General features: G+C 48.0%; 2 protein-coding genes across 3 annotated transcripts in view; both read left to right on the plus strand.

The window, feature by feature from the left end:
- Window positions 1-6406, plus strand: part of ZNF592 (zinc finger protein 592) — a 37120-nt gene extending 30714 nt beyond the window's left edge. Inside the window, exons 8-9 of the mRNA XM_030955386.1 lie at window positions 3387-3522; window positions 4725-6406. Coding sequence (XP_030811246.1) covers window positions 3387-3522; window positions 4725-5234 — 646 coding nt within the window. The 3' untranslated portion in view covers window positions 5235-6406. The remainder of the gene's footprint in view (window positions 1-3386; window positions 3523-4724) is intronic.
- Window positions 6407-7406: 1000 nt separating this feature from the next.
- Window positions 7407-14789, plus strand: SEC11A (SEC11 homolog A, signal peptidase complex subunit). 2 transcript variants are annotated; one of them, XM_030955021.1, is made up of 6 exons: window positions 7407-7536; window positions 7640-7749; window positions 9931-10080; window positions 13568-13687; window positions 14115-14172; window positions 14317-14789. In XM_030955021.1, the coding sequence occupies exons 1-6, from the start codon at window positions 7486-7488 to the stop codon at window positions 14365-14367; spliced, it is 540 nt and encodes a 179-aa protein (XP_030810881.1). In that variant the 5' UTR covers window positions 7407-7485; the 3' UTR covers window positions 14368-14789. The 2 variants fall into 2 exon arrangements, with proteins under 2 accessions (XP_030810881.1, XP_030810880.1); XM_030955020.1 differs by having other exon boundaries at window positions 7439-7536; window positions 14115-14604.
- The last annotated feature ends 10312 nt before the right edge of the window (window positions 14790-25101 follow it).

Below are 25101 nucleotides of genomic sequence, written 5' to 3' on the forward strand. Positions count from 1 at the left end.
CAGCTCAAAGAAAAGGGAAAAACCCACAGTCCAGGGAACTTCTTTGCCTCAGCTAGCTAAAACTAACTAAAAGCAAAGGAGAGCTCTGTCCTGCTGTCTGTCCATCTGCAGACAGCACAGTCCAGGAGCAGGAATGTGGAGGAGTGAGTGCAGTGTCTGAAACAAACTGCTGCTTCTTCTCTCTCCCCTTCACTGTCTGGAACAAATCTTAAAGGTGCAAAACTTACTATTCAGCATAAACAGAACAGAACTGGGAATAAAAGCATCATATAGTCAACCCAGGACAAGGTGGTGAATGAGATTAATGTTTTGCATAGTTGTGAAACAGCCAATAAAATATTGGGTCAGTCTTTCACTGCTCTGTGGTTGGTGGGGTCATGCATCACTCTTGTGCCTTCTCTTTGGGTGCAGAAGGTATGTAAAATCCTAATAATGAACCAGATCTTGTCACTGCTGTGGAAGGGCAGAACTGACTGCACAGGCTGCGGGGCAATGGAGAATTAATCTTGCTGGAATTGCTTGGGAAGTCACACCTCAAAGTGGGAAAATTGATCTGGAGACTTTAGACAAGTTATGGAAATCAGTGGTGAATGAAGATCATTGCTGGTCAACGTATTTTAACTGTGGATACAATCTCAGTTCAGGACAAAGCCCAGTGCTTATGAATCTACCTTTATAACTGCTGCAGATAGAGTTGTTTGCTAAGTGACCATGCAAAATTCCTTCCTGTCTCATTTTGAGACATCCTTTTGAAATGGGATAGCACATTTGGGTTGGAAAAGAAGTTTGCAGTGATGCAGGCTGGGGGATTTTTCTAATTTATCTAAAATTTTGGTTTAATGCAAGCATTTTTGATGTGTGCTGTCACTTCACTACACTCAAGTTGCTAAAACCTCATCTGAAGAGTACAAGTACATTCCTCATGTACTGTGTTTCTTTAAACTATCTAATGAGCCACAACAGCTTTTAGTAAATTGCTACAGCATAGGCATTACCACTGGGAATACATTCCTGAGACATTTTTTCATCCAGGAATTCTAAACTTTCCATTTCTTGTAACAGCTCTGACTTGGAACCTCTGGAGGAGATGAAATGTTGGCTCTTATTGTGTTTCATTCAGCTTTAAGTTTGTGGGTGATGGTCTTGGGTGTTACACTCACCTGATCTGTGTAAATCTGTTCTCTCTGGATCAGTTGTTTTTAAAGTGGAATGTTTCAGGGTCAAAATGAGCATAAGATGTTGCTGGGAAGAAGGATTTGTGTGGAAATTCCTGACTGCCTAGGATATACCAGCCTGCTGTGCATTACCTTGTTACTTTTCAGAACAACACACAGCTCTGGATCCACTGGTTCACCCAAGGGGCAGTGATCATGCCAGCAGAGAAAACACAGCTAGCAATCCAAGGGAATTGTGGTTGGATTTAATTCTGCAGCTTGTGGTTTCTCCTTCCCAAAATCTGTGGATGAAGTCTTAATTGGGCAGTGGTTGTGCTCTCTTCAGTCATTGTAGGGCAGACTCACTGAAATCACAGCACTCTGCAGAGGAAACCTCTTCCTTGGAATACTCTGCCAGCATCTCCAAGAGCTGCTCCTTGTTTGGATCTGAGGTCTCTTGTCCTGTCTTCCATTTGACCCCTCTTAGCTTACAGAGCACTGCTCCAAAAATCCTACCCTCCAGTCTCTGTGTTCCTCCTTGACTCTTTTCAGTGCTCTGTGAGGCATCACATGTCCCCTGCTCCTCCTTTCTTCTGGTTCTGGTGTCTCTTTTCCTTCTTCCTGTTTGGCATTTTGTATCACTCTCACCTGTTACTGTTCAGGGGTTTTGATGCCTTAACTTCATGTCACCCTCTTCTCCTAGGTTTCCATGTGAAACATGAATAAAATTTGTCATGGATCTGATTATTGACAATTTTTGTGACTCTTCCTTGTAGATGACCTTCCTCTGGCTTCTAACATTCCCAGCTGTGATTTCCCCTTTCTCCCCCTGCCCTATTTAGGTCTCTGGCTTTGGATAAATTTGTAGGGAACAACCAGTGATGGAGGACTTACCTGAACACCCTCCTGCCATGCTTGTCACTAGAGTCATTCAGGTTAGGCAAGCATCTTTCCCTGCTCACATGAGAAGAATTCTAAATTAGGGCAAATTGCAAAATATTGTGATGTATTGTGTATTTTCTTTCATAATTCACTTGATTATTGTTATCTTACTCTCCTTTTCCAAGTCTTAAGCACAAAGTGTCCAAAACACTTGATTTTCAACATGTTTATTTTTGATAAATACCACTTAATAACCTCTCAGCTTTCCTCCACGAAGAAGAAAAATTCCATCATCATTAAATATTGATTTAGCCTCTGAGCAATTCCTATTAAAACCCAGAAGTATTCAATGAGCATGTCTGCATTTTCACATCATTTAATTTCCCTCTAGTTATACTGGAAGATCAGTAGGAATCTTCTTCTGTTCTTTTAGAAGATGTCTTTGTTACCCAGAGACACTTCAGCTCCTCTCTGTTGCCCCTAATCCTCTGTCTCAGATGCAATTAGGGCACTTCAGGGGACTCTGGTGTCACTTGTCCTTGCTCAGGTCTGTGTGTGATTGACCTTCACCGTGTTGTGTTGGCAAGAACAGCACAAATATTCAATTTTGGCTTTCCCAATTGCTAACAGAGCCCTCTGTGCACTTCAGGGGGGTGGTTTATGTCTGCAAGGCCTGGCACTTATTGCAGGAGGTCTCAGTCATCCAGGAGCCAAGATGCAGACAGCACATCCCCATCACCCATCTCCTTTTTGAGAGGTCACCAGCTCTGGAGCAGCTCTGCCAGGTTTGAACATGAGTTACATATAAGTGACGTGTTCATGAGTGTTTCTGCCTAGATTGTTGGTATAAAAGTTGGAATTTCAGCAGTTTGGTAAGAATTTTAACTGTGTTGTGGCACAGTCTGGTGGATGTAATGCTGATTCTCCCTGGGTGCAGGGCTGAGGAAGTCACACACTTCCTCAGTGTCACACAAGTCACCAGCTCCCTCTGTGTGGTTCTTTTATCTCAGACTCCATTTTTGTTGTTCTCCCATGTGTTTTCCATGCTGATCATTTATCCTCCTTGGCACCTCTCACAGGGTGCCTGACCCCCACTAGTCCCTATATTTATTTAGCACTGTAAAGAAGCCATGTCCTACCTCCCATTCATGAGCACTGTGGCAAACTCCAAACTGTTCCAGATTTCTCTCAGGGTAATGTTTTATTATTAAAACGATGGTTTGCTGTGTGTTTTAGTAATCTGATGGTACATTACTCACCAGAGTCTGTCTCCAATTGCACCTCTTGGTTTGGCACAATACAAAGAGCACATCCTCTAATAAATTGTCTTCCTTTTTTTTTATTTCCAAGGTACTGCACAGATGAAAATCAGACATTTCCTCAGCCATTCATGCTGGAGAACCACATCAGCCTCATGCACGGCATCAAAAACCCAGACTTATCCCAGATGGCCAAAGTGAAAGCTCCAGAGAGAGACAGAGCAGAAGTAACTGATCCCTATTTTCATGGAAAATTAAATGTACAATTAAATGTACTTGGCTAGTAGCTGTTCATTCGGGGTGTTACGTCGAGCTGTGGCCTCGTGCCACTCAAACCCTCCCACCCTTGGGGCAGATCTCCTTCCCTCACTCAATTCCATCCAGCCAGGTCACGGTCAGCAGTGTCAGTGTAGCTGAGCTGCACCAGCTCCAGGACAACATGCATTTCATCTTGCATTTCTCAAGATATTCTCTGGCATTTATTTAGTCTATTTTGTAATTTAAGTTTGTTTTTACCCTTGTTTTCCCCTGGCACCCCGTTCATGAATATGGCACATTTTTCTTCTTTCTCCCTTATTTTTTCTGCTACTTATAAAAGATTTATTTTCTGTTTTAAAGTACTTGCTAGATCCATTACCTATGAGAACTGCATTTTTCTTAAGTAGGAATGTGTAATTTTGTATAGCAGCTGTAACTGTTCTACTGATTTTTGTTTTGGATTGGAGTGGAGGGTTGGCTGCTTGGGCTTCTTTGCTCCATTTATTTTAAAAATACACATTTTGCATATCACTGCAGGAACATATTTAAGCGAGTCATCCTCATGGGAGAAGAAGCTGCAAGATTTTAAGACAGAGGGGATGAGTTACTGAGAGATGCCACTAGGACAAAATCTGAGTGGAGGGGAGAATGTTCAGAGTTTAATCTGAGAAGTGTTGTCTGGGCTAATGACCCAGCTGTGTCCCTCAGCTGTCCCTCTTCTGTGGGCTCCTCCTTCCCACACCAAACTAAATTTTTTACCCAGAGAGGTCATGGCTACCCCATCCCTGGAAGTGTCCAAGGCCAGGCTGGACAGAGCTTGGAGCACCCTGGGATAGTGGAAGATGTCCCTGCCCATGAGGGGGTGGAACTGGATGAGCTTTAAAGTCCCTTCCAACCCAAACAATTTCACGATTCCTTGATACTAAACTATTTCCCCATCATGTCTGTGCCCAGCCAGCCTCTCCCAGCATTCCCATCTCACATCACAGCACAGCAGCTGAAATCCTGTGCACTGGGTGAGGTGTTTGGGTGTGGGGAGGGAAGGGAATGCCCCAGCAATCCCTAGGCATGACTTCACCCTCAGGCATCTCCAGACTCGCGTGTGGATTTTAGCTCTTAATCTTCCATGGGTTCAAATGGTAAAGTAACTTTTTAATCTTATTTTTTAAAGGCAAAATCTCCAAAGAGGATGGCACAGGATGAGCTGGGTGAGGCAGAGAGCGCTGCGGGTTCGGACACGCCGCCAGCCAAAAAACTGAGAGCGCCTTGGAAATGTGCAAAGTGCGGCTTTGCCACGGACGTCCAGACTGAGTTCCAGGAACACATCCCTCGGCACAAGAGCGACAGCTCCACCTTCCAGTGCTTGTTCTGCGGCCTCTGCTACACCTCCCACATCTCTCTCAACAGACACCTCTTCATCGTTCATAAAGTCAAAGATGAGGAGGAGGAGGATGAGGAGGAGGAGGAGGAGGAGGGAGATGAAAGGCAGAAGTTACAAATAGAGATGGGTAAGAATGGACACGAGGACTACAATGGCGAGTTGAACACTACGGTGGAAGAGGAGAACAAATACAGAGAGTGCAAAAGGGACTCGGCTCTTTGTGAGCACAGTCAGACGTGTGGAGCAGAAGGCCCCAACAGCACCTCACAGAACAATCATTCAAAGTCCCTTAAGACTTAAAAGCAAAAAAAAAAGCCCTTTTGGTTGATTGGGGTTTTTTTGTTGGGGGGTTTCTACTCAAAATACAGGGTGGGGATGGGGCAAATCTTTGAAATATTCAGTTGATTTCTTGAGATGGACGTTGCAACTCCTATTTGTAAGGGAAATTTAAAACAGAAAAAAACAACCCTGCCATTGCATCCTAAGCACTAACTCTCTGCCAGCCCAGAGAGGTGAAAAGGGAAAGCAGGGCCAGAATCCTCAGTGGGGTTTGGCCAGCTCCTGAGGATCCAGGAGCACTTTGCAGCTGCAGTTTCCTTCAAGATGAGCTCTCCTCCTTTGAGTGTGCACCACCTCAGCCTCTGCCCAGAGCCCCAGCCTCGCCTTCCCAATCTCCCTTTCTTTCTCCTTCTATTTATGGCTTCTTTTTTCTCTCCCCATCCTGCCTTTGTGTTACTCATTTTAACTCATAACGCTGGCTCAGCCAAACAGGCTTGTCAGGACCGTGCTGGCCGATCTGGGATCCGCGTTACACGGGATGGGCTCGAGCTGGAAGTTGTGCTGGTTATTCTTTAGTTATGCCCAAATAACAACCATCTTTTCCAAAACGCAGTTTAATGAAATGTCTTGGACCTGAATCATCCTTGAAAGGGGATTTTGTGGCCCCAGTCCTCCTTGGTGAGTAGGGTGTTGAGGAGGGCCGTGCTGGCCGTGTGTCTGTGGAAGCCATCCTGGGCTGGGCATTGCCAGGCCCAGTGGCTCATCCCAGTGGGGAGCTCAGCCTGGCACCATCGCCAGAAGGGGATAAATCCCTCATCAGTGGGGTCAGCTGGAGTGAAACTATTCCAGAGCTCCCGATACGTCAGTGCCAGGGCTCCCTGACAGCTCATTTTGAGGGGAGAGGAGCAGAGCTCAGCTCACAGAGGTGTTGGAACAGTGGGAGCCACCATCCTGCAGCCATCAGTATCTCCACAGCTCCTCTGCTGCTGTGGCTCGGCACTCCCATCCTTTAGGAGATGTTTCTTTCCATGTAGTCACATTGACTCTCTCTTTCCTCCCTCATTCCTTGTCACACCCATGCTTTGTGTAATACAATTACCTTCTATACCATTATTTTTTTTTCATTCTGTTGAGCCAGAACTCCGCTTGTTATTGTTTACTCTGACAATGTTTAAATAATTTAAGAACTATTTATCTCCTTGCTTGGGCTCCTCACCATGTGGTCTCGTGATGCTTGGATATGGAGCTGTCTGGGTGCTGAATGGTGTGTTGGTTGGATGAGTAAAGGCTGGATGGGGGGTGTCTGTAGGATGGGGGGGTGTCTGTAGGATGGGGGTGTCTGTAGGATGTGAGGTGTCTGTAGGATGTGAGGTGTCTGTAGGATGGGGGGTGGTGGGGAGGGCTGTCGTAGGGGGTGTGGGTTGGATGAGATGTTGGCCAGATGGGGTGTGGAGTGTAAGGGGTGTTGGGTGTTGGTTGAATGGGGGTTTGGTTCAGTGTGGGTTTGATTTGATTGTTTGGATCTGTGTGTGTTTGATTCGCTGTGTGTTTGGTTCAATGTGGGTTTGGTTCGATGTGGGTTTGGTTCTGTGTGTGTTTGGTTCTGTGTGTGTTTGATTCCATGTGGGTTTGGTTCCATGTGGGTTTGGTTTCATGTGGGTTTGGTTCTCTGTGGGTTTGGTTCGATTGTTTGGTTCGCTGTGTGTTTGGTTCTGTGTGTGTGTGATTCGCTGTGTGTTTGGTTCAGTGTGTGTTTGGTTCAGTGTGGGTTTGGTTCTGTGTGGTTTGGTTCTGTGTGTGTTTGGTTCGGTGTGGGTTTGGTTCGATGTGGTTTGGTTCGCTGTGTTTGGTTCACTATGTGTTTGGTTTGGTGTGTTTGGTTCGGTGTGTGTTTGGTTCTGTGTCGGTTTGGTTCTGTGTGGGTTTGGTTCGATTGTTTGGTTCGCTATGGGTTTGGTTCGCTGTGTGTTCCCCTGGATGGGAGTGACTGGAAGAGGCACGGATGGACCTGGGCATGGGTTGTACAGCTTGTGATGGAGCGGGGCATGGGTGGGTGCGGTGTTTGGCTGGATAGGTGTGTTGTTGGCTGCGGGTGCTGCGCTGGCTGCGGCTGCCGGGTGGCGGGGCTCTCTCGGCTGAGGCGCGGCCCCGTTCCCGTTCCCGTTCCCGCTCCGGTGTCCCGGGCCCCGCGCGGCGGAAGCGGCGGTGACGTGCGGGCAGGCGGAAGCGGAAGCGGGGCCGTGCGGGCGCGGCGGCGGCGGTGGCGGCGGCGATGCTGTCGCTGGACTTTCTGGACGATGTGCGGCGCATGAACAAGCGGCAGGTGCCGGAGGGGCCGGGGGGGAGCGCCGGGAGGGCGGGCGGGCGGGGCCGGTGCGCCTCGCGGTGCGCGGGCGGCGGGGCCTGACCCGCCCCTCGCTCCCCAGCTGTACTACCAGGTGCTCAACTTCGGCATGATCGTGTCCTCCGCCCTCATGATCTGGAAGGGGCTCATGGTGGTGACGGGCAGCGAGAGCCCCATCGTGGTGGTGCTGAGGTCAGTGCCGGCGTGCGGGGGATTAAACCCAGCGGGTTTCACCGGGCCCCCCACAGCGGGGGGATCCCCACAGGGAGGGCTCAGCCACAGCCCCAGCGGGCCAGGAGCTCCTCAGGGATCCAGGCTCAGGAATAGCGAGGGAGGAGGGAGCGGGTAGAAAGAGCATCTCACCTGGCTCTGCCAGCCGGCTGGTAAGAGAGAGGGAGAGGGACTTTATACCCGGGACAGCGGGTGTGACAGGGACAGCCCTGCCAGAGGGCAGGGTTAGAGGGGTCAGGGTGGAGAAATCCTTCCCTGTGAGGCTGGTGAGGCCCTGGCACAGGGTGCCCAGAGCAGCTGTGGCTGCCCAATCCCTGGAAGTGTCCCAGGCCAGGTTTGACAGTGCTTGGAGCACCCTGGGATAATGGGAGGTGTCCCTGCCCATGGCAGGGGTGGAACGGGATGATCTTTAAGGTCCCTTCCAGCCCATCTGCGATGGTTCAGCGACTGTCCATTACAGAGGTGGTCCTGGGCTAAAGATTTGTCACTCTGTGTCTGTAAGTTTTGGGTGTCACACATTGTCCTTAGAGTAGTGTCCTGCAGTGGGTACCACCAGTGTTATCCCACCTTCCTGCTGCCTGGGACAGATTCCCTGGGCTGCCATTGGTGCTGGCATGGATATTGGCCCTGTCCTGTGCATGGATATTGGCCCTGTCCTGTGCATGGATATTGGCCCTGTCCTGTGCATGGATATTGCCCCTGCCCTGTGCATGGATATTGCTTGGGCCCTGTGCATGGATATTGCCCGGGCCCTGTGCATGGATATTGCCTGGGCCCTGTGCATGGATATTGCCCCTGTCCTGTGCATGGATATTGCCTGGGCCCTGTGCATGGATGTTGCGCCTGTCCTGTGCATGGATATTCCCTGGGCCCTGTGCATGGATGTTGCCCCTGCCCTGTGCATGGCTATTGCCCCTGCCCTGTGCATGGATATTGCCTGGGCCCTGTGCATGGATATTGCCTGGGCCCTGTGCATGGATGTTGCCCCTGCCCTGTGCATGGATATTGCCTGGGCCCTGTGCATGGATATTGCCCTGGGCCCTGTGCATGGATATTGCCCCTGCCCTGTGCATGGATATTGCCCCTGCCCTGTGCATGGATATTGCCCCTGCCCTGTGCATGGATATTGCCCCTGCCCTGTGCATGGATATTGCCCCTGCCCTGTGCATGGATGTTGCCCCTGCCCTGTGCATGGATGTTGCTCCTGCCCTGTGGCCACACTGCCCTTTTCTTGTGTTTCTGTGTCAATGTTCATGATGTAGAAGTGCTGTAATGCCATGACCAAGTGCTGCTTACCAAAACCCCCTCCTGATGAGGGGGTGCAGGGCAGATGAGGTAGGTGCAGGGCAGATGTTTCCCCCTGCTCCTCCCAGTGAGTAAGACAGGGGTGGTGAGGTCACATCCCCTCTGCAGTGATGGATCTGCTGCTCTCAACTGCATCTGGTGTGCTCTGTGAAGATAAAACACAAACACACGCGGTACTTAAAGTTCATTGTTCTGTTCTGCATTATTTATGTGGAATTAGGAAGGATAAGTAGTTGGTAACAATTGCCATTTACAAGACAGAAGAAAAATAACTTGAGTCGTGGTGCCTGAAATGAGATAATTAAGCAGAGCAATGAATCATTGTAACAAATTTTTTGGCAAGTCCCTTTGTCTGTTTCAGATGGGAATGCTTTCAGTGCTTTGTTTCTGAGGATAATCTATCTCTAAAAAATAAATTCAATTAAAAAAAGCTCCCCATCATTACAAAGCTGCCAGCATTGCCCTGCCAATGGTGAGCTCAGAAATCAAAAGGCAGTGTTCATCATCAGCTTTTTGCTTATTAAAAAAGCTTTTCCCTTTGCATGTGCTTGTAACACCAGGTTCTGGCAATGCTCTTTTCCCGACAAACCCAAACTGGTGGCAGGATGATGATTGAAAACCTGATTGCAGTAGAGGTTACACAGTTGCCCAGTCTCCAGGGTGGTTTTCTCAGAAGCTCTTCATCAAGGTTTCAGCGTGGTCTTGAGCACTTCCAGGAATGGGGTATCCACAGCTTCTCTTTCTCAGGAGGTTCTTGTGAGATATTTCTTAAAGGGCCATGAAGACCTGGTGCTGAGTGTTTAAATGTTGTTCAGTTGTTCCTCCCCTCTTTTTCAGTGGGAGTATGGAGCCTGCTTTCCACAGAGGAGATCTGCTGTTCCTCACCAACCGAATTGAAGATCCCATCAGAGTGGGAGAAATCGTTGTCTTCAGGATAGAGGGGAGGGAAATTCCCATAGTCCATCGTGTCCTGAAAATCCATGAGAAGTATGTGAAGGGTCTGGGGGTTCTGCTGCTGCTCTTTCCCTATCTGGTGCTCTTCATGGGTAAAAAAGGAGGGGGGATGTCAGTCATGGAAATGCAGGTGCTGTAGGAAGTGACACAGGAGTTTCAGACAGACAAAATCTGTCCTGCTCTGTTTACTTGTAAAGATCACCCAGCAGAAGGCACAAGCTGTGCCAGTGCCCTGGGCACTCCAAACTGTAGAATCATGGAATTGTTAGGGTTGGAAGGGACCTTAAAGCCAGTCTCATTCCACCCTGTGCCATGGGTGGAATAGATCTTCCACTATCCCAGGGTGCTCCAAGCCCCATCCAAGCTGGCCTTGGACACTGCCAGGGATCCAGGGGCAGCCACAGCTTCTCTGGGCACCCTGTGCCAGGGCCTGCCCACCCTCACAGGGACAAATGTAATTATTTTATCCCATCTAACCCTGGCAGTGAGAAGCCATTGCCCCTGTTACTTCAGGGCCCTTGTTTGCAGTCCCTGTCCATCTCTCTTGAAGCCCCTTTAGGCACTGGAAGTGACACCACTGCCTGTCTCCTGTGCCATCCTCTCTGTCCTGAGCTGCTGTGCTGTCTGCTGGAGCATGGCTGTGTTTGTGTGTGAAGTGAGTCTTGGTGGCAGAAGGTGTTTTGTGTGTAGTGTGTGTTACTTTTGAGCTTGTCTCTCTGTCCTGGTGTTTGCTGTCATGCACACTCAGGGCCTTTCATCTCTCTAGAAGGTTGTGTTGTTGTCCTCAGAGTCCTTGTGTGCTGTTCACTCTCAGCACTGGGGAGGTTGTGTGTCTGAAGGAATGGAACAGGCATTGGTTTCATGGCTCATCAGGGCTTAGCTTTGCAGCCAAGGCTTCCACTGCAGTCATGAGCTTTCCTGCTTTGCTGCATGGAGCTGTGGCCTCTCCAGGCCAGTCTGTGAGGATATGAGCCAGCTGTGTGAGTTGTTTGAGTGAAAACTGAATCTAGAACTGAATCCCTGATTCTTCAAGGCATCTCTGGGAGGCAGCAGCTGGCTGGGGTCCCAGCATCTGCTTCTGCTGAGTGAATGTTTTCTGGGGGAGCTGGAGCTGAGCCAGGTGGCATCTGAGGATTCCTCTGGTTGAGGTGTTGATGGGATGGAGAGGATCCCTTTCCCAAAGCTGTTGGAATATCCAGACCAGTTGTGTGCTCCAGCTGAAGGATGACCAGCCTTGTGCATGTAAATACCCAGCTGCAATCCTGGCTCTGAGGCAATGAAACAAGGCCTCTCCCAGCAGGCAAAGCACATTCTCTGCTGTTCGGATTTATTCTGTACCCAGAACTTTGAACAGTGTCAGTTTGCAGAGGGCTGTTCTTTGATACCACTGATTTAAAAATAACTTCAGTTTATGGGCTGAATTTGACATCTGATGTTGCACAAGAATTTGTGATGTTGTGGGAACTCTTTGAAGTGAAATGCAGTTTTCCTCCTCCCCTCTTCTGTGCAGCATTTTCTCTCTGGATGTTGCCCACCCTTCTTTTTTTGTGTGGCTCTATCTCTAGATATCAGGGTATCAAGCACTATTTTTGGTTTAAATGTAACAGGGCCATAGTGCCAATCCTAGAAGTGTGAAACCATTCTGCAGTATTTTAGGTTTTATTTAACTGAAACAACAAAACACAAACCTAATCTTTGTATTAGGAGAGATAAACTGAAAAATCCATATTGCAACCTGAACCTGGGAGCTGAAGGCAGGATTTGGGTGTCAGTTGCTTCTTTCACTACTTAAAGAATAATTTTCTGGTGCCAGTTTGGAAGTGAAAAGTCTCTGCAGAAGCTGACAGGAGTGTCAAAATGCAGGAAGACAGAAACAGTGTTCTCTATGATTTTGGGGCAACTCAGGCCCCAGTTCACATCAATATTGTGTCCGTGAGAAAATGTCTGTTATTTGCTGGCCTTTTCTTCTTGTTTCAGCCCAAAATTGAATTCATTCTTTATTACTAACACAGAGTCTGCATTCCAAATTTACTTAGTGGTTTTGGAGCAGGGTCACTCACCTCAGAGAGCAGAGGATTGCACCATGGGCTTCTCATGCTGCGTCGTGGCAGAGCCTTGACTGCTCAATACGGTGCTGCACTCCCACACCATCACTCCTCAGAGCTAAACTACATTATCTGCACCTCTGAGGATCTTTATCTTTTCCCAGACAGTGTTTGTTGTTCCCACACAACAAGCCAGATGTGCTTTGGAGAAAGAGATGTGGGTTTTTTCCCTTTTTCCTTTCCAAACTTCTCGTGTCAAGGAACCTGTTGGTGTTCATGCATGGTGAAAACAGCCTGAGCTCCACAGAACTGCCTGCTTTCCTGTTTGCATTCCATCTGTCATTTCTGGGGGAGCTGAGATTCAAGCACTGAGGGTGCTCCTGTCCAGCATCTGAACAAGAATGGCTGGGGAAGAATCTATAAACCTTTTTCCTGGTCAAAGCAAAGATTCATCTGTTCCACAATCCCATTTCTGGCAAGCTAATTCATCTCAGGACTAATTAAAGACTAGATAGAGCATGTAATGATAATTTCCCTGCTTTCTGCAGGTTACAGTTTCAAGCACAAAGTCCTAGTTCTTTATGAACAGCCTAATTTCCTCTTTTACATGGAATATTGGGTCAATTTTTCAGCCAATACAACTTTTGCCAACCAAAATACCTTTGCAGAGAGACGTGGTTTAGTTTGCACTGTGGATATTTCTGCATAGCACCTTCTCTGCCTGGCTTTAACCCATCACTTCTGAGCTCCTTTTGGTACCCTGGCTCTTGCATTGGAAGAGAAAAGCTATTTGATTGTTGCTGCCATTTCTGGTGGACTGTGTCATATCTGTCCCATCAGTTCTGTCTTTTCCAGGCTGGAGGATCCTGGTCTGTAGTTTCTTGTATGGAAGTGGTTTCAGACCTTGTTAATAATTTCTCAACCTTTGCCAGTTCTTCTCTCCATTGCAGAAAAGGATCTGGGGAGCTCAGCAGTGCCCAGAGCATTCCAGGTGTAGGCACATTGTGAGTTCATGCAGTGTCATCGTGGTATTATTTGGGTTTTTCTGTCCCCCTTTCCTAATCAGTTCTAAGTTCCAGTTTGCTTGTGCCCACTGCTGAGTAGAGCTGTGTGCTTCAATCCCAGTTTCTCCTTTTGTGTTGTAGTAGGGAGACCAGAATCCAACATTTGTGTGAAGCAAGAGAAGCATCAACACAAGATGGGTCAAAAGCCAAGAGGCAATATCTGTCCCTGCACTAGAAACTTCTGAAATTCTGCTGGAAAGCTTTGCTGGGGCCAGAATTCATTCTTCCCATGGCAGTTTTTTTCCAGACCATCTGCTTTCTGCTGCATTTGATAGTTTCCCTCTTTCATCCTCCTTGAATTGTAGGACATGGATGCTTCTAGTGCCCTTGTGTTGGTCTCTCCATGCTTGTTGTAGAGCAGCTTTTAACAACTTTCTGTCCTGCCTTACCTGGCTGTCTTGTCTTTTCCAGGCAAAATGGAGACATCAAATTTCTGACAAAGGGAGACAACAATGCTGTGGATGATAGAGGGCTCTACAAGCAGGGGCAGCACTGGCTGGAGAAGAAGGATGTAGTAGGACGAGCAAGAGGGTGAGTGGAGTTGAAAATAATGGAGTTTTTCACAGTGCTGTCTCCATCTGGTAAATCCTCCTTTGCTGGGTTTTGTAACCTGCCTGAGAGTGTGGAGAGTTCAGTTCTTAGTTTGCCTTAAGCAAAGGCATTGAGGTGTGAGCTGTGTCCTGAGGTGTTGGTGCTGGATGGGCACAGATGTAAGGGTAGGTGGGCTCAGACTTGATCAGAATTGTCATCACATTTGTCCTGGGAAGGCTCAGTGTTTGCAGGCAAGTGGAATCTGAACCAGGCATAGGCTGGAACACCCTCTGGGCTGGTTGTCACCCACTGCCACAGGGAGGAAGAAGTCACCAGCCCCTTGATTACAGCCCTCAGGATGCTTGAGTGACTCTCCCTCTGCACCCTGGAACAGTGTTTGTTTTAAAAAAAACCTTTATTCTTGTAGATTTGTGCCCTACATTGGAATAGTGACTATCTTAATGAACGATTATCCAAAATTTAAGGTAAGAGCTCCTCTATTTCCTGCCTGCTTTTCCCACCCCAGCTATAATCCCTTCCTGAGAGCACAGGCAGAGCCCCGTGCCCTGCATGTTTGCTGCTGTAGATGTCAGTGTGCACTCCTGTGTCTCCTCTGCTCTCTCTTCCAGTATGCAGTCCTCTTTTTACTGGGTTTATTTGTGCTGGTCCATCGAGAGTAGTCCCTTGCACTGAACTACGAGATGAAGGTGCCATGGAATTTTCTAGATGAACCTTTAAAGTAGCTGATGGTCCAGTGTACCAGGAGAAAGAAGAAAGCATGCATTTCAAAGCTTCGTGCCAGTTTGGGTTTGTTTTGGTTTTTACTGCTCAAGGGCGAATGTTTGTCACAGTATTTCCAATGGTTTGTCACATTTTAGCCTTTTTAGTGAATTTTTATATTAAAAATTTGAGCCAAAGTGTTTAGTGCTTGTACTTTGAAGCTGAGCTTCCTCTCCAAGTGCCTCTGGGATCGTGTGCTCAGTGTGTGCCTGGCCGGGCCAGGCGCCCCCTCCCTTGTGCTCACTGAACTGTCCACTGGTGACTTGTGGCCATGACAGTTTTTTTCCAATTCAGAACTGGAATAAAGATTTTGCCTCTTGCCACGTTTTTTGTTATTGCCCTGATGAGAGCAGCCTCTTTGCCCAGGTTTTGGGGGATACCTGGGCTGTGCTGTTACACACTCACTCCCAGAGCCACCATCGAACTTGTTCTCTCTCCACAGAGCAGTAGCAGCTGCTCCTCTCACCTCTTTTTGGGGAATAATCTGTCCTGAGCTATAGATCATTCAATATTTCTGTGTTTCTCTAAATCACACTGAAATAATCTGCCTAAACACTGCAAGTGTAGAAGATGCCAAAGGATTACTTTGTGCATTGTGGCACTAGGTAACAGAAGGATTGAGATGGGAAATACCCACAGCTCTTTGACAGGGATGATTTAGCAGGATGCAATAATAAAAATTGCTTAATTTTTATTGCAAATTGAAAATTGCAATTCATTGAAAATTGCAAATTTAAATTGCAATTTTATTGCAATTTATTGAAAATTGCAATTTCCAAAAATTGTTTTGGAAAAGGGTTTCAGGTGTCCTGTGAGCTGGCCACGTCTCACAGCTCACCTGAAAGCTACAGACTGCCCTGGGTCTGAAATAAAAAACCCACTGGGGTCTGAAATAAAAAACCCACTTGTCACCACTGCTTTTTCTGAGCTTCTCATTCAGCCTTGTGGTCCTGCTGGTGGAGGTGTTGTCAGAAGGAGCCCAGGGAGGAGGTGCAAGGCAGTGATGCTGCAGTTGATCAGCTCTTCTCCATGACTGCTCCAGGATTCCAGAGCAACAGGAATCATTGCAGATGGTCCCTGCAGCCACTCACACAGGTTGTGTGAAGCAAAAGCAGTCAGGAAAAGCAAGGACAAAACCCAATGGGGTGTTTATGGCTTTTTGCAGTTTCCTGCACACGTCTCTCTTTGTGTTTGTCAGGCCTCTCCCATCTCTGGAGGTGAATTGTGCCATTTTGCTGGTTTTGATGTTACCAGCTGCTTTGTTCCCTATGTAGGATAAAGCAAACATCACCTGTAGGGCATTGCAAAGAGTCTACAAACAGCTCCAACCCCCAGCACTGAGCCTTGAGCCTGCAGCTCTGAGTAATCAAAACTTCATCATAAAAATGGTAATAAAATCTGTATCTCTTGCCCCCAGTGTTAGAGCCCTTGAGAGGAAAATTCTTGAGTTAAGGATGGGATGTTCTGTCAGTCAAGCCCAGGCAGCTCTGGGAGAGCAGAGAATCTCTGAGAGCTGCTTTCACTACAGAGCACCTTCCTGAGGCTTTTCTGCCTCTGCAGCTCGTGTGGAGCCCCAGTCTGGCCCTGCTTTGCCTTGAGCCTAATCAGCTTTTGTGCATAAATGAGTTTTACACACAAAACGCTGAGTTGAGCTTGTCTGAAAGCTGCTAACCCACACCTCCCCATGAACACTCACTGGGAGTGCTGCTGCTCTCCAAGTCCTCTCCCTTTCAGACCTTCTCCAAAATTCTGAGTGTGTGAAAGCAGTTTATTCCTGTCACTGAGCTAATTTAACAAATTAAAAAAAAAAGGCTGAAACACAAAGGTTTAGCTCTCCAAGTGCTGAGCCTGCAGTTCTTTGGCAGGATCTGTCCAGAGGGTGGCAGCTGGTGTCAGGAGTCCCTGGGCTGGGGGACACAGTGTGAGCTCTTGCAGGAGGGTGTGCCCTGCTCTCACCTGGTGCTGTGTGAAGGAATTGAACAAGTGTGGTGGTGTGAGGTCCTTAGGATGAGGTGAGAGATGAGAATTTGTGTTCTCAGAAGCCTCATTTATTATTTTATGATCTTATATTATATTAAAAGAAATAATATACTAAAACTATACTAAAGAAAGAGAAAGGATACATCAGAAGGGTAGAAAAGAGTGAATAATAAAAACCTATGACTGACCAGAGTCTTGACACAGCTGGACTGGGATTGGTCATGAAGTCAAAACAATTCACATGGAACCAATCCAAGATGCACCTGTTGGTAAGCAACCTCCAGACTATATCCCAAAGCAATCAGATAATTATTGTTTACATTTCTTTTCTGAGGCTTCTCAATTTCTCAGGAGAAAAATCCTGGCGAAGGGATTTTTCAGAAAATATCACAGTGACAAACAAGTGCTTAAAAAATGCAGGGTGATTGGGGTGAGGGGTGATGGGAGCTCCCACTGCATCCCAGCTTCAGAGGCTTCTCTCCAGGCTCTGCAGGCACTCGAAGAACAGGAACAATGGCCCTAAAGCAGGGGCTGCCATGTGCCATTTGGGAATTCATCTCTGCAGCCCTGCTCTCAGCTCTGTGCAGCTGGGGATGTGGCTCTGTTTCCTGCAGTTGTGAAATGGGGGGTTGGCTCCAATAGGCAAAGAATAATTTGGCAGTCAACCCATCACAGCTCTAACACCCACCAGCTCCTGTGCCACCTCCCATGCCAGCTCCCTCCTGCCTTGCAGCAGCACCTCTCCTGCCACAGTGGGATGGGGATGAGCCTGCACAGGCTGCAAACTGGGGATGTGGGGGCAGGATGACACAGAGCTGTTGCTGGCTCCATCCCCACCAAATTTATTCTGCTTTGCTGAGCAGAAAAGGCACGGAGTGAGCAGGATGTCTGGCTGGCTGGGTGCTGATGCTGAGGTGTTCGGGAGCACTGCTGAGCTCCCACAGAGCCAGAGTGGCTGGAGATTTGTCACAGACATCTTTTAGGAAAAATCCTTTCCTTAGGGTTTTTCCTCCTGAGAAGCTGAGAGGCCTCAGGAACAAAATGTAACCAATGGTTATCTGCTGCTGTGCAATGCAACAGGTGGGTCTGTGATTGGTCTCAGGTGGTTGTTTCTAATTAATGGCCAATCACAGTCAGCTCGCTCAGACTGTCCAAGACACAAGCTTTTGTTATCATTCCTTCCTATTCTTAGCTAGCCTTCTGATGAAATCCTTTCTTCTATTCTTTTAGTACAGATATAATATAATATAATATAATATAATATAATATAATATAATATAATATAATATAATATAATATAATATAATATAATATAATATAATATAATATAATATAATATAATATAATATAATATATATATCATAAAATAATAAATCAGCCTTCTGAAACATGGAGTCAGATCCTCGTCTCTTCCCTCATCCTCTGACCCCTGTAAACACTGACACAGTGATAGAACTTGATGTGTTTATGTTTTATTTCAGTTTTATGCTACTTTTTTTTTAAAGGTGAAACTGTCTGGGCAGTTCCAGCAAAGCCAGTGCCACTGGAGGCTCTGGCAATGGCTGGAGATCTTCATGTCACCACAGGAATGGGATTTGCTTGGAAAGTATGTGGGTGTTGAGAGGTCTGGTTTATAAAGGAGAAAAAAAGGAAGGAAAAATCTGCCAGGGCTGATTGCTCCAGTGTCTGTTGTGGTTGGTTACAGCCGAACAGGGCAGGTTTTCTGTGAGCAATTCAGTGCTTAATTACAGCTCAGTCACATCCTCAGTGCAGGGCACAGATTCCTTCACGGGCAGGAGCTGTTCCATGAAGCAAAGCCGTGCTGGGCTCTGTCTGATGGCTGCTGCAGTTCCAGGGGGTGATTTTCTTTTTGTGTCAAAGCTAAATGCGTGAGCAGGAGCGTGATGCTTGGGAAGTGAGCTGTGAGGGGTGATTGCTGCAAGCTGGAGCTCTGTGAGGCAGAGGCTGGGTTTGTGTGTTTATGATGCTTTAGTGCACGGTTGTTGGTTGAACAGCAGTGAACATCACGGTGCTTCATCCAGATCTGTTGCTGCTTATTGCTTTGCAGGGGTTCACAGGGCTCAGGTTTTGTCAGATGGTCAGTTCCCCACTGTCTTTAATGAGATTGGGTAATTTCATGGTGATTTTCATGCCCTTAAAATCAGAACAGATCAACTGTGCTTTTTTCCAAGGAGCATCTTCAAGATCAAACCTGGTCCATGCCTGAAGACCACTCTGCTGGAGAAATGCACAACATAAACAGGGTGTGCAGCTCCCAGGACAGCCCAAAAGTTGGCCAGGAGAAGGAGAAGAGACAGAGAAGGAGGAGAGGAGGTGCTTAGAGCACCTTGGGGATGGCTCCTGTGCCAGGGCAGGGGCAGGGCAGGCAGCTGTTGGTGTGACCCACACGGTGCCAGTGACTCAGGGCTGAATCAGATGAGGAATGTCCTGGTTCCATCCCCCTGGAAGGTGCACTGAGGTGATGCCAGAAGGGCCCAGCCTGTGCCACTCCCACAGTGGCAGCAGCTCAGGGTGGGAGTTGATGTGTGGTGGTGACTGATCTGAGGCTCATCTCTGGGAGAAGAGAAGCAGCACCCACACTGTGCTTTCAGAACAGCCTCCTGCCCCTTTGAGCTCTCCTCAGCCTTGTAACACTTTGGTCCCTTTGTCATCTGCACCCAGATTCTCCCCTGTCAGGAACCACAGGTCTCTGCCAGAGCAGATCCACCAGCCTGAGCATGTTGGATTCATGTGGGACACAGGACCTTTCCTGAGAAATCTGCCTTGGTGGCTCTGCTGTGCCCTAATTGGGTGGCTTGGCTGTGGGTTCCTAATCTGCCCAGCTCTGAGAGTCCCTCTTCACATTTGCTTATCCCTCAGTTTCTGTAAAAACCCACCAGCTCCATCACACACAGTCCTGCTTGCCCGTGGAGCAGGACCTGCCTCTGTGTGCTGGCCTGTGGTTGAGCACATTGTGTGTCAAACCTACTCCAGCTCATGGGGAAATTCATAAACTTGTTCACTTCTAGCAGGTCCTGTGAGTGTCTGACCCAGCAGGGTTCCCTAAACCTCAGGGGAAATAAACATCTTCACAGAGAACTGTCTAAACTGGGCTGGACTAGAAATTCACCCTTTGTGATTCAGAACCTCTGTGATGCAGCATGGAGCAGATGCTCTCAGTCTCTTGCTCTTTCTGCCCAGCTCCTCATCTTTTGACTATTTGTGCTCCTTCTGTTTAACAATTCAAACCCCCTTCCTGCATCTCTCTCTGCTGAATATCTTGGTATCACTATTGTTCTCCAACCTCCCCTTCCCCCATAAAAACAGTCCTGAAGGAAAAATAACGTGGAGGAAATGAACTTCTCTGAGCCTTGGTTCATTCCAACTGGGATGTCAGATTTCTGCTGTGTAATTCTGGCTGGGACACTTCTGAGCTGGGCCTGGGTTTGCCTGGAAGAAAACACGATTTTCTTCTCTAAGTCTTCTTGCAGAACAGTTATTTGTATATGTCCAGCAGTGTGGAGTGAGAGGGAGACCTCAGGGAAAACCACAGCTCATTTACAGCTTAAATGAAAATTGAAAATGAGTTGAAAACAAGATGTGCAAGATTTCAAATTTTGTCTTTTATAAACAACAGCTATTGCCTGTGGATGAATCCCTGTAACAGAGGGATTTAATCTTTGTAAACAAGAGAAAAATGCATCAAAATAGACCCTCAGGCATGTGGCAGGACCTGGCTTTGGAGAAATGGTAAAGAAGAGGCTGAAGCAACCTAACTGCTACTAAGAGTTTTATTGGCACAGGAGCTCTGTGAAGGAGACAAATAGGGGAATTCAAGGCCTTTGCTCTTTGTGTTTGTTTTTTATTAGAGCCATCAGTTTGAGCACATATTTGCCTGCCCAGGTGGATATTTGCAGGGCCTGGGAAGCCTCAGCTCCCCAGCATGGAGTGTCTCCCTTGCCAGCCTGGCCACCTCTCTGGGGGGGCAGAGTCAGTGCCAGAGGTACTAAAACATGGAATCTCAGAATGATTTGGGCTGCAAGGGACCTTAAATCCCAGCCAGTCCCATCTCCTGCTATGGGCAGGGACACCTTCCAGTATCCCAGGTTGTTCCGAGCCCTGTGCAACCTGACCTTGGACATTTCCTGGGATGGGGCAGCCACAGCTGCTCTGGGCACCCTGTGCCAGGGCCTGCCCACCCTCACAGGGAACAATTCCTTCTCAATATCCCATCTAACCTGTCCTCTGACAGTGGGAAGTTATTTCCCTTTGTCTTGTCATTCCAGGCAGCTCTTGGAGCCCTTTCAGACCCTGGCAGGAGCTCTGAGCTCTCCCTGGAGCTTCTCCTGTCCAGGTGAGCCCCCCCAGATCTCCCAGTCTGGCTCCAGAACATCTCCATGGCCTCCTCTGGACTTGCTCCAACTGGTCCATGTCTTTCTTGTGCTGAGCACTCCAGACCTGGATGCAAAGCAGAGAAAAACCAAAATGGGCCTTGCTTTAAAGCCCTTGAAGCAGGGTATTTTCAGGCTGGTCTGTTACATTTGTTAGTGAGGCCCTTTTGGCTATGCAGTTGTTACATCCATTTATTTTGCCTAGTTGTGGTTTTCCTTTCTTTTCCTGGTGAAATCCTGCTTTATCCTTAGGTGCATTTAGAGGATTTGCTACTAGTGCCTGTTTCACAGGGCTGTCATTGCTCCTCTTATCCCTGCTTGGACAGGAGTTTGGTAAGGAACAGAACACACTAAGAGTAGACTTGGAACTTGTGGGAGGAATTTGGAGGCTTATGGGCAAGGTGGAGCCACAGGCATCCACCTGGATTTCCCAAAGGTATTTGGCAAAGTCCCCCAGCAAAGGCTCCTGAAGGAAGGAAGCAGCCCTGGAACAGGAGGTGAGATCCTTACAGGGGAAATTGTTTGCTAAAAGGTAAAGAACAAAAGGGAAGAGGGAAGGGACAGGGTAATAAGAGAGATGAAGTTTAAATGTGCATAAATATAAAACGGTGCTCAGGGAGAAAAACCAATTTTCACTCTATTTATGAAACCACGGGTGCCAAGTTAAGTGTTGCCATCTGAAACATCGGGGTTGTTACAGATTGTGCTGTGAAAATGTGAAAATGTCAATTCTGTGGTCAGCAGCCATCCAGAGCAAACCGTGTGTGTCAATTGCTGGGGAAAACAGAGCAAAACAACCCCTGCTCCCTCGGGCTGCAGGGGATGCTGAGGATTCCTGGAGCTTTGAGGTGCTTTGGGTGGGAAGGGACATTCCTGGAGGGTGTGGGGCTGTGCAGGGCTGCTCTCACCCACCCCAGAGGGTAAATCCTACACAGAGGGGAGGGGATCTCTGTGCAGACCCTCCTCTGAGGGTCTCTCTGCAGATCCTCGAGGATATAACCATTGGGAGCTGGAATATTCCAAGGAGTCGCCTCTGGGGCTGCCAACAGCCCCATCTCCTGCATCACCTGGGGAAGTCAGTGTGCTGACTGTCAGCAAAACTGATTTATAAAGTAGAATTTCTACAGATTTTTTTTGTATATAAGCTGGGAAGATTCCCCTGGAGGCTGGGAAGGTGAATCTCTGCTGAGCTGGAGAGAGCAAGTGGCAGAGAAGCACTGCAGTGACAATTCCTGCCTGGAATGCTGCAAGTCCCAGCAGGCTCCTTGCTCTGATCCACCAAAGTGGGAGGGAGAAAATCTGCCACAAACCCCACCAGGCTGGTGATGGCCAGGTTCTGGAGCTCAGGTCCTGGTGCCCTTCCCAAGCAGGTCCTGGGTGCCAGTTATTTTCCCTAAAATTAGGAGCAACTTCTTTGTGAAGGCTGGAAAATCCAGAAGAAATCAGGTCTCTCTGTTGGTGTCTGGGGCTGGTATTTACCAAGGCTGCTGTGGAGGAAGGAATTGCTGCTCCTGCCTGGATCACAGCCCTGCTGCTGCTCAGTGAGTGCTGAACCCTCTCAGCAGCTGTTTTCCAGCAAAGCCCCCCTGGCTGCCCTGAACTGTGCTCCCCCTTGCAGCCTCTAGCACGTCTCTGAGTAGCTGTTCTGGTGCTCTTTGCAGACTTGAATCAGGGTTATGGGCTCACATCTCCCCCACACACACCATGAGGTCAAGCCTTGGTACTCAGCAATTCATCTGCCATCCCCTTAGTTTTTGAGGGCACTGCAAAAGGGCAGGAATTCCCTGATTTCCTTTTCCCAGCCTTCCCCAAGCTTCCTTAGCAGCACCACTGGGATGGAAAATACCTGTTCCTCTGCTCCCACCCTGGCTGAGGTAACACCAGCTGAAAAACAAGGAACATTTGGCTGTGCATCTAATTAGAGCAGTGCCCAAGCCTTCATCCTGTTTGAAACCCTGCAGCTTCCCACTGCTCATCCCTTGTCCCTGGGGCTGCCTGTGAGGAGCACTGGAGGAGTGGGATTTACCCTGTCACGCTTCACTCGGTGCCATAATTGCCCAGGGCTCTTCCCTCTGCCCTCTGTAATTGGGATCACTTTATCCCTGCCTGCATCCTCCCTAATCCTGCAGGCAACCCTTCAGCTTGCTGTTCCCCACATTGCTGCTCAGCTTCCCAAAAAACATCCCCAGAGCAAGGAGAAGCCAGACTCAGCTGTGCCAGAGCTGGGCAGCACCAGGATCTTCCTTCACACTCAGCACCTTCTCTGGACCTCCCATCCTCCTCCTCATCCCCCACCTTCTCCAGACACCCCAAATTTCCATCACTTTGGCCACCATGAGTGAATTTAAAACTGTTTTGAAGAAAAGGCTCAGGGTATTGTCCACCCATTTCAAGCTGTGTTTTGTCATTGCTGTGAAAAACACCAGTCACTTGTTTTTAAATTTTCAAAGTTTAATAATAATAAAATGGTTATAAAAATAGCTATATAATTAGAGTAATAATAGTTTGGACAATTTGGATTAGGACAATATGAGACAATAAAAACAAAGAGTTATGGACAGTCTGGGTACCTTTTTCTGGGCAAAATAAGCTCGAAAAAGGACACAAACGTTAACAGAGGATTAACCCTTAAAAGCAATAACCTGTTGCATATTCATACACTACATACATGATGCATAAATTCCATTCAAACACAGGATTCTCTCTGGTCAGTGCCAGCTTCTTCCTCTGAATCCTGACTGCATCTTCAGGGCTGAGTGAGGCAGGAAGAAGTTCATTTCTTCTGATAATGGAGCAATAAATTCTCTTTCTCTGAAAGATTTAGGTGTCCTGTGGCTGCTATCTGGTGCGAGTCCTTTCTTTAAAAAAAAGTATCTTACATAGCATAGTTTCTATTTTAACATTATGTTATAACCTAAAACTATATTTAACACACTACTTAAAAAATTAATACAGCATCACTTTCTAACACAACACATATAATATTCATTTTAATATTTGCAAAAGCCAATCATAAACCAGGCATTTTTCACAAGTGCCATGGCAGTGCAGGACACTGGGGGGAGGAAATGGAGGAGGGACAGGGATGTTTCTGTCTGTGCAGGGGCAGCACTGGGAGGGGACCCCAGAGCCCAAACGGGGACCAGGGCCTCAGGTGTCCTCTCTGAGCAGGGACACAGGGCTGCTGTGGTGGCAGTGTGACAGCTGGGGCTGAGGTGCTGCTCTGTGTTCATGTCCCCCTGTTCCCCTAGAGGGTCACCTCCCTGTGGCAAGCCCAGCAGTGCCTGCTCAGCCCTCTCCTGCTGAGCACAGGGAGGAGCACGGAGAGAGGGCAGAGTGAAACCCCCTTTGAGTCCAGGAGCTCCAGCACAGCTGGACAAGGCTGGCAGAGCTGTCACAGCTGGTGGGTGAGGGAGGAGAAGGCCCTGTCCATCACCATGGCACATCTCTGGAACAGTGAGGGAGCCCATGCTGGTCTGGCCATCCAAGGGGACACTCACACACTTTGGGAGGATGCCTGGTAACACAGGAATGTCACCATGATATTTCCTGAAAAATCCTCTTTGCCCAGGATTTTCTCCTGGGAAGCTGAGAAGCCCCAGAGAGGGATAAAAACAATAATTATCTGCTTGCTGCTCCTGTGATTGCTGATTTGGAATGTGGCTTGGACATTGTTTACCAACAGGTGAGTGTTTGATTGGTTCCATGTGAATTGTTTTAATTTAATGACCAGTCACGGTCCAGCCCTGTTGAGGCTCTGAGGAGTCACAGGTTTTTATTATTCATTCTTGTTAAGCCTTCTGATGTATCCTTTCTCTTCCTTTAGTATAGTTTTAGTAGAGTATTCTTTAATATAACATGTCTCATAAAATAATAAATCAGCCTTCTGAGAACAAGGAGTCAAATTCTCGCCTCTCACCTCGTCCTGGGGACCTCACAAACACCACACAGAAACACTTTGGGGTTTTTCCCTTCCTTTAAGCTTAGAGCTGAGTTTGCAGCTGGAACTCTGAGCCCCTGCTGCTGAGGGGGAAGGTGCCACCTCCAGCCCTGCTCTCCTGGGAATGGCATTGCTGATGAATTCCCTCTGCCATTTCCCAGAGAGCTGGGCCATCTCATCCCCACCCACCAGCACCTCCTTGCAGAGTTATGGAACTGGAAACCCAGCAGAAGCTGTCAGGGCCTTTAGGACACTGCTGGGCCGCACCTGGGACATCCCTCTATCCCCATGGACCCGCCTGAGCTCAGCCCTGGGCCTGCAGT

Source organism: Camarhynchus parvulus, chromosome 10, assembly GCF_901933205.1.
Source record: "Camarhynchus parvulus chromosome 10, STF_HiC, whole genome shotgun sequence".
In the NCBI taxonomy this organism is placed as follows: domain Eukaryota; kingdom Metazoa; phylum Chordata; class Aves; order Passeriformes; family Thraupidae; genus Camarhynchus; species Camarhynchus parvulus.